The sequence below is a fragment of the Sinocyclocheilus anshuiensis genome, unplaced genomic scaffold (assembly GCF_001515605.1).
Source record: "Sinocyclocheilus anshuiensis isolate Anshui unplaced genomic scaffold, SAMN03320099.WGS_v1.1 scaffold2461, whole genome shotgun sequence".
NCBI lineage: Eukaryota > Metazoa > Chordata > Actinopteri > Cypriniformes > Cyprinidae > Sinocyclocheilus > Sinocyclocheilus anshuiensis.
The window spans coordinates 264926-279072 of NW_015552846.1; the positions used below are offsets into that span (position 1 = coordinate 264926).

The 14147-nt window shown below is 39.7% G+C and overlaps 1 protein-coding gene across 1 annotated transcript in view; it reads right to left on the reverse strand.

The window, feature by feature from the left end:
* LOC107668130 (uncharacterized protein C14orf132-like) overlaps positions 1-13692 on the reverse strand; it is a 23492-nt gene extending 9800 nt beyond the window's left edge. The window contains exon 1 of the mRNA XM_016459922.1: positions 13610-13692. Coding sequence (XP_016315408.1) covers positions 13610-13636 — 27 coding nt within the window. The 5' untranslated portion in view covers positions 13637-13692. The remainder of the gene's footprint in view (positions 1-13609) is intronic.
* Between the last annotated feature and the right edge of the window lie 455 nt (positions 13693-14147).

Below are 14147 nucleotides of genomic sequence, written 5' to 3' on the forward strand. Positions count from 1 at the left end.
ACCTCTTCGCCTCAGAAGACAACTCTCACTGCCCAATTTATTTCTCAAAGACCAGGGATGTGTTGGCCCACGACTGGCCCAACCTCCTTCTTTATGCTTTCCCCCTAATCGCTCTGATCCCACAGGTAATCAGGCGAGTAAAGGAACAAAAACACAAGGTTCTCCTGGTGGCTCCCCTTTATCTTTTTACACCGCTTGGTGTCTAAACCGCGGCATAGACCCTCATACTTCCGATTTGACAGAGGTATTGTAATTTCTGCAAGAGCCGCTGGATAAGGGACGTTCCCCATCCACGCAGAAAGTCTATGTGGCGGCTATAGCGGCCTCTCATGCCCCTATTGAGGGCCAATCGGGGGCAGAAACAGCGCGGTCATCCGCTTCCTAAGGGGTGCCAGGAGGCTGAATCCGCCTCGTCCCCCTACCGTCCCTTCAATCGGTGGGCAGAAACAGTGCGGTCATCCGCTTCCTAAGGTGTGCCAGAAGGCTGAATCCGCCTCGTCACCCTACCGTCCCTTCATGGGATCTGCCCACTGTGCTGAGGGCCCTGAAGGGCCCCGCTTTCGAGCCGCTACAGTCTGCCAACATTCGGTCGCTATCGCTGAAGTCTGCTCTGCTTCTAGCACTGGCATCAGTAATCAGAATAGGGACCTGCAGGCGCTCTCTATTAGCCCCGCCTGCCTGGAATTCGGGCCTAATGACACTAAAGTCATCCTGAAACCAAGGCACGGTTACGTACCTAAGGTGCTCTCCACTCCGTTCAGAGCACAGGTCATTACGCTCTCCGCGCTTCCTCCAACTGAAGAGGACAGAGAGCTATCTTTGCTCTGCCCCGTCAGAGCTCTGAGAATCTATATTGAGCGTTCCGCCCCCTATAGGTGGTCGGAACAACTCTTTGTCAGCTTCGGTAACCGCACCAAAGGGATTCCGGTTACGAAGCAATAGTGGATAGTAGACTCCATCTCGCTAGCGTACTCTTCTTTGGGCCTTCAATGCCCCATTGGAGTACGGGCCCACTCGATTAGATGCATCGTCTTGGGCATGGTCCAGTGGTGTGTCCATTGCAGATATTTGTGAGGCGGCCGGCTGGGCCTCGCCATTCACATTCGCAAGGTTTTATAACCTGGAACCTTGCCGGCCAGGGTCCTTTTCGCTTGAAGTGACATGCGCTGCGTAAACGGATCTGGCAGAGAGCCCTTGGCCGTATCACGCTCAAGCTCTCTGGCATTAGTTCACCTGTTAGCTCTCGACCCCTGGGTGTCGAAGTTACAGGAGTACTCTGGAACGATTAACCAGGCCGGGTGTGACCTCAGGAAGCTCAGCCCGTCTTAGCCTTGGGTTGTTGTTAACTTCTCTATGGGCATCGGTTGTTTATGGAAGTTTGAAACTTTTAGTCGTTCCACTACATTAGCATGGCGTGATTGTACTGTGTTCCCATATGTGTCTAGCAAGAGGCAGTACGAGTGTAGTATCGAAAGGGAACGTACTCGGTTACTGATGTAACCTCGGTTCCCTGAGATATGGGTACGAGTACTGCGTTGCTAGCCGTGCTATGTAGCTGCACCACTCAGTCGTCGCTTCAGTCAAAGTAACCAGAGAATCCTTTGGCGAACGCCTGCTTATATAGTCAGATGCCCCGCCCATTCTGGCGGGCTTTGACAGGCTTTGGCGGGCTTTGTCGCCATAGGCTCGTGCAGCTCCGCTTGCACGAACCAATGGCCGTGCAGTTTCAGTGCGTGAATGAAAAAAGGCTTCAGTTCAGGAGAAAAAAGGCTCTTTCCCATATGCGTCTAGCAAGACGCAGTACTCGTTCCCGTATCTCAGGGAACCAAGGTTACGTTAGTAACCGAGTACGTTTTCCCTCTTCATTATTTGTCATTGTTCATTGCCTGAAGGAAAATTTAAAACATGGCTTACCACACTCTCCCCTTTTTGTATAACATAACTATTTCAATTTCCTAGATTATTCTCAGTTTTTGAATAATGTTCGATATGATAATACCAACGCATACAAACCACGCTATACCGATAGAAGTTTATTGTACTGATAACGGATCGTTGTCAGTATGATGAAGCTTCGTTCCTCCAGACGGGTGTTATCTCTGTGCCCAAGACAGAGCGCTCCCTGTACAGCAGGCCTCACAGCTATTTTTTGCCCTCCTTCCATTCAAATGTCACAATTTTAAGACAAAATCCCCTTTTCTGTTCACAGCTGCAGCTCTTTGTTCTTGATTCCAGTCTTAGAAAACCTCCTTCAGCAACTTCTTTATGAACCTCTACTTTATTATTAGTTGAGGTGCAGTCAGGGTTTCACTGGCACTTTGGCCTTCAAGGCACCCACAAATTAAAGAAAGGCAGAGAGAATAGTGGATCCTAGTCTAGAAGGAGGATATAGGGTTCAGGAAACGATTTGACTTTATAAATCTCCAGAGCCACAGGACAATGGCCAATTTTTTTTTCAATGTGTCATAGTTTTGGATTCACTCACTATGGTAATATATATCTTCTGCAGTGCTTTTGCCTGCCAGTCACTATCCAGTTGAATTCCAAACTGCTGGCAGTGTGAGATTTGATTAAAAGTGGCAATCCATCACTACCAATGACTGATTGCCATAGTGATTTATTCTTGCAAATAAACTTTGTATGAAAGTTCAGAATGATGAAGCACCTTTCTGGATGCGGCAGGAAAGGACCGGATATATAAGATATCCTCCACCAAGGGCATGACATTTGCATCTGCTGTCAATTAAACTTTAGAAATGATATACAAATCCCTGACAGAAACTTAGTGCTACTATCTGTGAAACTCCTTTGTGTTCAGGTGATTTACAGCGATAGATGGCACTTAGTTTTATTGAAGCATTGTTGTAGTTGTTTCCTAAGACAAAACTGTTAGATAATTTAGACAAACTAACATAAAACAAGTTTACTTTAAACACGTCAAGTGTCTGTAACCAACCCTTAAAACCTAAATTTTAACCTGTCCAACCTCAGAGATTTTTTCTATTGTACTTTATGTACAAATTACAGAATTTTCAAATGTATCCATTTTTTACATAATCTGTTAAATTGTATTCTGTGAATTGATCATTCAAAGTAATTTCAACTACCAAAAACATAATATTTAACTGTGCTACACATTTTTGTGCAACTTTGTTATAGGATTTTCCACATTATAAAAATAAACTAATATTCCTTAATTTAATAAATTGTAACATCATAATTTCAGTCCATTTTCTCTATTTGTACACATTCAACACTGTTACTTTAGTTATTGTAAGAAAACACTTGTATGTAATATGTAACACTTTACAATAAGGTTCCATTTGTTAACATTAGTTAACTACATTAGTTAACATGAACTAACAATGAAAAAATACTTGTAAAGCATTTATTAATCTCAGTTCATATTTATATCAACATTTATGAATACATTATTAAAATAATTATTAAAAAGTTTTATCTGCTAATATTATTGAATGGGCTTGTGCTGATAGGAAACAACAATGAAAAGTTGTACTTTAATTAAAGATTAATAAATACTGTAACAAATGTATTGATCAGTGTTAGTTAATATTAGTTAATGCATTAATTAATAATAACTAATGGACAGTATGGTAACTTGTTACCAAAAAAAATTATATCAAAATATTTATTTATTTAGTTAGTTTGGTTAGTATAAGTTTATCAACTACAAACCAAACTATACATTATAGCTTATGGTAATTTTGCAGCCTTTATTATTACCCATTCTGTCACATATTTTTACATTTTAAATTGATTCAAATAAATTTGTAATACATTTTAATGTTTGTTTACATACAAAAAAAGTATGTGATTTTTCATGTTCATTGATGTTTATCTACAGAAAATAAAAGTTTTAAATGATATTTAGACATGTATCTTGCATGGTTAGTTTTATTATTCCACATATACTTAACTTTTTAAGAGTTAAGTAAGTTCAGGAAAAGGAAATTGGGGGTATTAATTTAACATTTTAATTATGTCTTTATGACAAAGTTTGCTGCCTTTCCAATCTCTATTACTCGTGTGTCTCATCCTATAAATCATACTGAAAGACAGATTCTAATTTAGCCTTATGTTACTGTAGTGGCATATGCTAAAAGCTGCTTTACATTATGTGGCAAGACACAACACAGTCCTCATCTATCCAAGCCAAGGGTTGCACTCTCAAACTAAAGCTCTTCTTCCACAGAATAACAATTACTCTTCATCTTACAGAGAGAGGACTGCAAAAGAAAAAGAAAAAGGGCTGGACCAATTTCCAGAAGACCTAGTGTTGGTTTGGACTGATCTCATATTCAGCTAAAAGGTTGTTTGCACATGATGTCATTGCTGTGGTGCGAAATGCAGCTGGAGGGCAGGAAGTGATTTTTCTACTGTATATAGGAATCGCTGGCAGAAAATCAAAATACCTATGTTTTGCACTGTTTATGCTCAACCACAATGAATTTTTAATGCAAATATGACATTATTTGACCTAACCCTAAGCTAACCTTACCCCTACCCTTACCCCTAACCATAGCCCATAACAAAGACATCTCAAACAATGTCCTCTTTGCATTAAAAATTACATAACTGAGCGAATGACACTTAATGACAGTTGTCATAAACATGCATAAAAAACCTTCATATTCATGACATGTGTCATGTCATGATTATGTAGGTGTTATGTCATGATTATGAAGGTGTAATGTCAGTCTTATGCACACCCCTTCAAGTAAAGTGTAACCAATCATACTTTCTAGCAGCCATTTCTGATTAAAAGGATTCCATTCAATGATCCTGACAAAATAATTGTAGCTTTATTGTGTAGGTGGTCTGATAATGTGAAAAATGTTAGCAAAAAATTCAAGTTGACTTTGAGATAAGCATTTTTAATACTTCGGTAAATAAATGGTGCACGTGTGTAGAATGAAAGTGTCTCCTAGACGTGTTTTAAAACAGCAAAACATGGCTCACATTAATCTAGTGCATATTTACATTAGAAAACAAACAAGGATGGACACAAAAACACTTTTGGTATGAACGCCGGCTTATTCATGTGTCAATGCACTAGTTCAAGCTTCACAAAGTTTGGTTAGTTCTCAAAAAATAGCCTTTTGTTTCAATTAATTGTTTGTACTCTGTGCACTGTAAGAACAAAACAAAAAAGCTACTGGTAATTTTCTGACAGGACATCATCTGTTCATATACCGATATTCGATTTAACAACAGAATGTAGTGCGCCATTCTAAATGCAGGTTAAAACTTTAATTAATTAATTAATTTATTATTATTATTATTTGAACACAAATAAATAATCAAAGCGTTTAAAATCCCCTGTTGTATGAGACCATGCCAATCTTATTTAGCATAACCAACATGTGTTTGGAATATTTAACCTTTTGACCTCATAAACTGTGATGAATCCGAAAGACGTCCAGTTAAAAACATGAGATTCCTCCATCCAAGCTCGAATTCAAATGCATTCATAACTGTGATGGCTTACATAAGGGTATCACCTCATGTAGGAGTGCTGCTCACGAAACTCAAGAGGGGCAGATGGGAGAAAAATACCTTATGCGAGCCATCAGCTTTTGCCTCTGAGACAAGGAATCCTCTGGTTAGAGCAAATGAATTAGTGTGCAGTGAACTACACGGCATTATCTACATTGAAGTGCCATTTCCATTCATAGCGGTGCTGTACAAGCTTCCGGCGCCCGTCCCACTGCCTTCATCGTGCTTATGGGCACACATTTGCCCAGGCATCGCTGTCCTCAGTTAGCAGGGAATGACCCTCAGGTCTCTGAGGAGGAGGTTCCAGATTGGTGATGTGGCATTTGTTCAGCTGGCTGAAACGCCAAGAACTTCCGCATTAGCAGTCTGTGAACTTGTTTTGGCTCGCAATTTTAGTGTCACAGACTGCATTTGTTAAAGGGGTCATACGATGCGATTTCAATTTGTCCTTTCTCTTTGGTGAGCTTTGTAAAAATCGACATTTTCAGAAAGGCGAGGCATAGAGGAGAAACAATAATGTACAGTATGTGGAAAATAATGTGTTTTTTTAACCTTAAACCGCATAAACACATTTCATTACACCAAATACACAAAATAATGTTCTTTTTAGAAACATCATATGACCCCTTTAAACAACCTGAATTAACCTTAATTCAAATATTATCACTTAGAGTGTTCTGTAGTAGTTTCACCTTAAACCTGCCAGTATGCATTCTCAGTGGTGAGGTAGCAGGATCTTTATTTATAAAACCATGTAGCTTTTCAGTAGTGAAGTTATTTTATTGATTAAGTAGCGGGGTAGCATTGACACAAGCTATTGTTTTGTTTTCCTTACAATATATGACATACCATTTGAATATATGTTCTGTTAGCTGCTTAGAATCACAACTACAGCGAAGCCCAATTAACGAATAATCACTTAGCCAGCTCTATTTAATGAACAGATTTAGAAATCAATCTGAATCATTCTCATTCTGATAGGATATTTTTCAGCGTTGCTTGGCAAATTTTCTTGTTGACTATTTGGGAGCTTAGCTAGATTCATTTTTGGGTAGCTTCCCAACCCTGATTACTTCACAATAGCCATTCCATCTAACTCATGAGTGAACTACTACTTTAATGTAATTCTGCTCCTGGATGGCCAATGTCCTGCAGAGTTTAGATTCAGCCAGCTCCAACAGACTTGCCTGGAATTTTCTAGTGAATCTGAAGACCTTCAATAGCTGGTCCAGGTGTGTTTAATCAGGGTTGGAGCTAAACTCAGCAGGGCAGGGGGTGTTTACACAACAGCATTTCAAACTAAAAATGGAAAATCTTTCATGCATTTTGGCCGTTATTTTACATGACATTGTGTTTTGGGAGTCTGAAAATGCAAATGTTTGAAAATGGGTTTCAAAGATTTTAAAAGCAATATTGTTATCGTCTCTGTGACACAAATTTGAGAAAATAGTGATGTCATGTGCATGTGTATTACATGTTCAGTCTATAGGAATGCCTATGTGTGCAGGTGCGTAGTGTTTTTTTAAGTGACATTGCCAACTACTGGCCTGGCTGTATTTTTTTTCAGTTACAGCTTTTGTTCACTTTGTTTTAATCTCACTTGTTATTTCATGTTTTTTTATTATTATTATTTTGCAATATGGTAGTTTGCCCGTTTGAATTTGCAGTTTTGGCAGGTTTCACATAGCTGTAGTTGAGAGAAAGAACTCAAAAGAGGAAGTGAACCCATTCACTTAAACAATAGGTGATATATTGAGCATGAGCACTAACACACAAAGACATAAAAAAAAAATACATCAATGTCAAAGATGCTTTTAAAAATGCAAATGCAATGATTAACGAGATGGCTAAATATAACAAAAGGTGTCAAGAGCCTGGTGAAAAAGCTAAAGCATTTATTATCGCTGTAGAGTATTGCTAGTACAGAGTTGTCCCAAAGGAGAACTGCCCACAATCCCGTGGTGTACATTAGGGATTCACAGACTGTCAGAGTCTACAGTTAGACCCAAGGCTAGATCTCAGCAAAGCCATCACACAAATGGGTAAAGAATCAAAAAGCAGCCATGAGCCAGTGGGGAAATAAAATAAGCCAATATGCAGGTGTTGAGGTTCAAAGACTGATGAAGAGGTGCACAGGTACAATGAGGTTTTTTTCCACACTCACAATGCTGGAAAGGATTCAGATGATGGGGAAGTCACTGAATGCTGAGTGTAGACAATAACATAAAAAAATTACACTCTGTCACAGTCCGTAAAAAAATAAAATAAAATTGCGCATGTTGCACATTAAAGGAGGGAGTTGAGACTAACAATGCTCTTTGCAGGCAGATCAGGGGACGTTTCTTCATTAGGCCGAAAGGGCGACGCACCACCAAAGTGCAAAAGGGAGGGATTTTGTTCTATCAAATTCAATCACAGCTGTCACTGTTCTAGACTGTTTGTTCTGCCTTTGGATATATAGTCCAATCAGCATCAGTCACGTTCTGTGGAGTTCCGCCCCTTTTTTTTTTTCGAACAGCAGGGTCAGAGAATGTTTTATTATAGGGAGATGAGAGGGTCTGTATTACATACTATTGGGGAAAGCGTAACGGTCAACTTGGATCACGTGTGCCTTAATAACCAATCACATTACAGCCTTTATGTCATTGAATTTCAGTCAGAGTTGTGCGACAATCAATCACCGTTTTATGGATACCATAGAAATGAGTATAAGAATAAGAAGTGAATCCTACCTGTCGCAAAAAGTCTGTGACTTCTCTTATGAAACGTGATTTTTTTCCGGTGTAAACTCTAAAAATAGCTCAATCCAAAACTATTGTTTAGTGTAAAACATGTTGAAGATTAGCTGATAGGCTGTCGATTCATGAAATTATAAGCTGTTTCCTCTAAAAAGCTGTTTATTCAGTGTAGTGAAGCCACTTCTTCATTGACATCCATTCAAAAACAAAAAAGAAAAAACGGCCTCTGGTCTCCTTTCCCATGTACTGCCAAAGCGGAAGCGTTAGCATTAGCCGTTACATTTTTTTTGGCTAAAGGTTGCAGGCTTGCCTTCTAGTGGCTTTGGCAGGGTCTGCAATGCAACCTCTATGTGTTCCGGGAGGGCTAGCACTAACGTGCTTTCGTCATCATACGTAACCTTAACTTGTGCAGCGATTGGTGGGAACAAACATACCTCTATTAATTATCTTTAAGCTGAAGTCATCTGTGTGGCCTGAATAAAGCAAACCAGTATCTTACCAGTAAAGTTTTGATGGATGACGACTGTAATGGAGGTAAAGACGATTACAGTGACATACAGGAATTGTACATTATTAGACACTCGTGGGTCCATTATAATTAGTGTGCAAATAAACAGACTGTGTATGTGCGCTTTCTGATAATTTTTTTGCACAAGCACATTTCAGTATGATCGCATATCTGGCAAGTGTTTTATAATGGATACTCGCTGAAGAAGCGTGTTTTTATATAAGTTTGCAATGGTCAGTGGTGTTTATATACATATTGGCATCAACACTCACTCTGACAGAGGAACTGTTCACTGGTGATGTCGAGACGCCTTCAGATCACCACATTTGGCAAATTCAGAATGTTTTTATTTGCTTTATTAAATTGTGTTTTGCTCTGTTTAATAATTCTGAATGGATCCGTGTATATACAATCAGGTTAAGGTGACTGGTATAGTGGTCTGTTGGCATCTCCGTGTGGTCCTGTTTGGTATTGCAGCTTGACTTGTAGTTATAGAGAATGCTCTAAACAAATGTGACATTTATGTTTTCCTCACAGTTTTTGCTGTTGCATTGTATACATAAATTGTGAATTATGCAAATAAAAAAAAAGAAAAATGTATTAATTTATCTTGAAAAATGATTTCTTGAATCATCCTCAAACTTAATCTTGAACTTGGTAAAACAATTATCTTTATTTAAAATGTTTCAAGTCTTTATATTTTTCCTTTTGTTATACTGGGATAAATCATACTGGGATGTATGCTAAAATTGTTGCATGTGGCGCGCTACCTAGAAAATGTTCCACCACCATCACTGAGGCAAATGGTGTATTTATGGTATTTCCAGCAGGATTAGCTGGACCGTGATAACCAGCCAAACTTTTACTGTGTTTATGAAAGCCCAAGTATGTAAACTAAGTATTCTAGTCATGGGGAAGTCGTTATGGTTAGAGAGTCGGACTCGTAACCCAAGGTTGTGGGTTCGAGTCCCGGTTTGAGTCCCGTACCGGCAGGGATTGTAGGTGGGGGGAGTGAATGTACAGCGCTCTCTTCCACTTTCAATACCACGACTGAGGTGCCCTTGAGCAAGGCACCGAACCCCCAACTGCGTCACTTTCACTTTCATGACATCTTATGAGTTTAACATAACCCACTTGGTCAGCACTGTCCACGGAGGACAGGAGGGAGGATCCCGGATTGTGCACTCGACTGGTGAGCGACGCGTTCCACGACTTCGATATCTCGTCGTGCACCTCGGGGAAAAAGGGACTGGGCCTCTGCGGGGTGTCATTACGGCCACGGGGTCCAACTAGATGTCCAGACAGCCTAGACAGACTCTAAACCGAGCTCATCAACCACCTTGGACAGGATGCGTAGGAGCTCGACATCATGACATATGATGGAAAAAGGGACTGGGCCTCTGCGGGGTGTCATTACGGCCACGGGGTCCAACTAGATGTCCAGACAGCCTAGACAGACTCTAAACCGAGCTCATCAACCACCTTGGACAGGATGCGTAGGAGCTCGACATCATGACATATGATGGAAAAAGGGACTGGGCCTCTGCGGGGTGTCATTACGGCCACGGGGTCCAACTAGATGTCCAGACAGCCTAGACAGACTCTAAACCGAGCTCATCAACCACCTTGGATAGGATGCGTAGGAGCTCGACATCATGACATATGATGGAGGTCCTCTGCATCGCTGCTGTGAAGCGCAGTGTAATTCAGCAGGCTTCCTCTTTTACAGATGCTGCCACCGAAATGGCATCATCCTCAGAGCCATCCATAGCACCGAAGGACACCACACCAGATCAGCGGTCATGAAGCGCACTGGAAGGGGACCTGTCGCAGGGGGGTGACGAGCACGTGGACACTGAGCCGGCGCGATCTGCTTGGCTCGAAAGAGGCTGCAGAGGAAGAGCACATTAGGGCTAGTTGGGTGAGTTCATTGCATTGGATGATGGCCACATGGAGCCTGAGAGTCCGGAGGCTCATATCTCCACAGTGGGGGCAGTCCGACCCCCCAAGCGCCGCCTCTGCGTGGGCGCGACCTAGGCAGAAGACACACGACTCGTGGCCAACAGAAGGTTCGATTGGCTCTGCACAGGAGAGGCAATCGAGAGGTCATCGTTGTCCGAAGCTCACCAGAACACAGCAGGGGAAGAGAAGGCGTTGTACACTGCAGCGTGTAGATCACAATGAGTACTCTTTGATGATAGGCTTCTTGCTTCTTGTAGAAGGTTGGCTGAAGGAAAAGATTCTGAATGGATGACGTACAAGCGTTGCCTTATATAGAGAGGGGAGCCCCTCATATTTTGCATGCTTGAACACCATTGGCCAGTGTTACTGGCATGATTCAATAAGGCTTCAGTATATTTGAAGAAAGGGTTTTCCCCATAAGCATTACCAAATGCAATGTCGAAGTGAACGAATCGAAAGGGAACTAAGTTTTAAGTAGTAAAGAGGAAGGGATGATAACGCTCACTTGCGCTCCACACTGCCGTTTGAACAGAGGCGTTTATACAGTGATCTGTCAGACCACATCAAAGAACTTTAAAACGGCATTTATTGTTTGAATAAAAAATAAACATATTTTGAAAGATCAAAAGTAACAATATATAAAACTGGAAGTTTTCAGTGAGGTTCCACTCATGCAGTGGTTAAAACAATTCTGTATTTGTTCGGTACACATGTCTACCGAACCGAAAGGCCCTGTACTGAAAAATTTTGGTACAAATGTGTGTACCGTTAGACCCTGACAGCAACTCACACAAATTGTGTTCCACATAGGAGATTAAACATGCAATTGAGTTCAATAGTAGCATGATAAGCATTAAGTCCAAAGCATACTTAAGTTTTCACGACAACACAATAGCATATAGGCCTACAGTCTATTCCATTTGACAGCATGCGCACAGGCGGACAGCACATGTGCTCTAGAAAGCTAACCAACATCTGCTCTATTTCTCTCCAGAAGTTATGAGTCATGACCCATAAAAAAAAAATAAAAGAAATAGAATAAATAAATGTTCATTTACTCATTGAAACTAGTTATTACCGATAAAAATTTCAATATACTAGTTCAATTTAAATGTTGATTTACTCAAATAGTTTGTTGTTGTTTCATCACCTCCATTTTTTTAAACTGTGAAACATTGGGCCAGTGTTGTCATCTTTGTGGACATACTGATTAGAACAAAAAATTCAATGAGCATGTGCGATAAATTTCACGTTTAATTCAGTGTGTTACTTGCAGTTTCTTTGTAATCATTTGTGAAATTTGCTTTAGTACAAGTGAAGACTCTTTCAAAGTAAATCCATGATGCCTTAAAATGCTACTTCTTTAGGGAGTTCACTGGGTGCACATTTGCTCTAATGTTCTTTTAGGTAAAAGGATGAATGTAAACCATTTGTGAAAGCCTGTTTTGAACATTTAATAGGAAGGAAATGAAATTTTTAATTTTTTCTCAGCTTTATCAGTACTATAAGTAGTTGCATAACTTTTTCACTGATATAACTTAGCTTGTTCCCAAAAAATAGGCTCACCGTTCCGCACCATTTGAGCAAAATGGAGCAATTCAATTAAATCCAGAGAGACAACACTATATGAGATTAATGAGGGAAGTTGGACAATTAATGGCAATCTCGCCAGTAATCAGGGCCATTGTGAGAAACCACAGCCATCGTTTAACACCTGTCAAAACACATAAAGCCAAAGATTCATTTGCATCAAGGGCACAAATGAGGGATGAAACCGAACAAAAAAATAATTTCGCCTTTAACTGCCACTTATTATGACTTGGCTTACTTTTCAGTAAGTTTCTTCTGCTGCAGTGTTGAAACACTTTATACTTTTGATTTTTTTTTTTCTGCCAAGTTAATGAAACACGAGGAAATGAACATAACTATAACGCTTGAGCACTGCTGTTCTCTCCCATTAGTCTTCCAACAATAATTGCTCTACAGCTCATTACAAAGGCTGCAGTTGTTCCTATCATTTCTTAATTTTTATTACTCTCTGAATCATGCACACTGCATACACATTCTAACGGTCTAATAAATGCAATATTTTTTAATATATTTAAGACTATTAGAACTGCATATAAATATGTTTAGGACGGATTTAATTGCAGTTAATTGCTACTGGTTCTAAAGTGTGTGGATGAAATAATAAACAAAGGATAATTTATATGTTATAATTACATAGTCAATATTTTTTGGAATTTTTCTCCAAAAAGCCGACGGTTGCTTGCTAATTGCCTTGGTAACTCATTCTTTCTAAATAAAATATTGCTGAATCAATATCTGCCACATGCATACAGGTTAATTTTTTTTTTAAGGGTGACTAAGAAGAATGTCTTTGGTATTTAGCTTATCATGAACTCCACAAGTTTGTTAAAAAAAAAAAAAACTGGTGATATATGTTCCCCAGCATGATTTGAGAATGTTAGCATCTTGTGCTTCAATGGAAGTAAGACCATGCAACCTTTTGTACAAAGCAGTTAATACACTTGTGCACAAATATAGCCTATACACAAATGTATTTGATAGTGACCTAAAATTGTGCAGAAACATAAATAATGTGGATTCCAAATCCTAAAACTTTGTTTATTTTTTATGTAGCCTGTAAACAGGATTTTAATTCCAGCATTTTTAATGTCGTCTGTATAGTTTTGGATGTAGACTTTTGGACCCTACGGTTTATATAGTATATATCTAAATTAGTTTTGCTGATATGATTAAGCTGAAATTTGTACATTCTGACTTCAACAAACAGTTCCATGTGAAGTTCAAGCTGACTTTATCATTTCATGCACATCTGTAGGCTATCTATAGCTCGAGACAAAAACGTGAAATGTCTTACCTGCGCGGCCATAAATGACAGATCCATGATGATTTGTTTATCAGAACAATAACTAAAAAAGCTTCAGGAAGGTCAGGTAAACTAGCGTTCACCGGGGTAACCTATTTACATCCAAATGACATCGTTGAGTTCAGCTCCAGCCTCCAGATACATGAATCCTCAACATCTGATGTGCGTCTGCGATCATTTCAGAGACGGATCAACAGCGAGACGAGGATGAGACAGACCAGAGGAGAGGAAACAAGAGGAGAGAGAGAGAGAGAGAGAGGGAGGGAGGGAGCGAGTGAGTGCTTGTCTTATTCATATTCAATTATTTTTGTGACGTCTCGAAACGATTAGACAAGCTTTTGTAGATGCGCCACATTTATGAGCTCGAAATATTTAGTAAAAATTGCTCTTTTAAAGTCAGCTATGTCTGATTTATCGACACCAAAAATATGACAATGTTTATTTCTACAGCCATAAATAGTAGCCAAAAAAAACCAAAACAAAAAAACATGTGTATGATAATTAGATTTTATTTATGGATTTGCTGGAG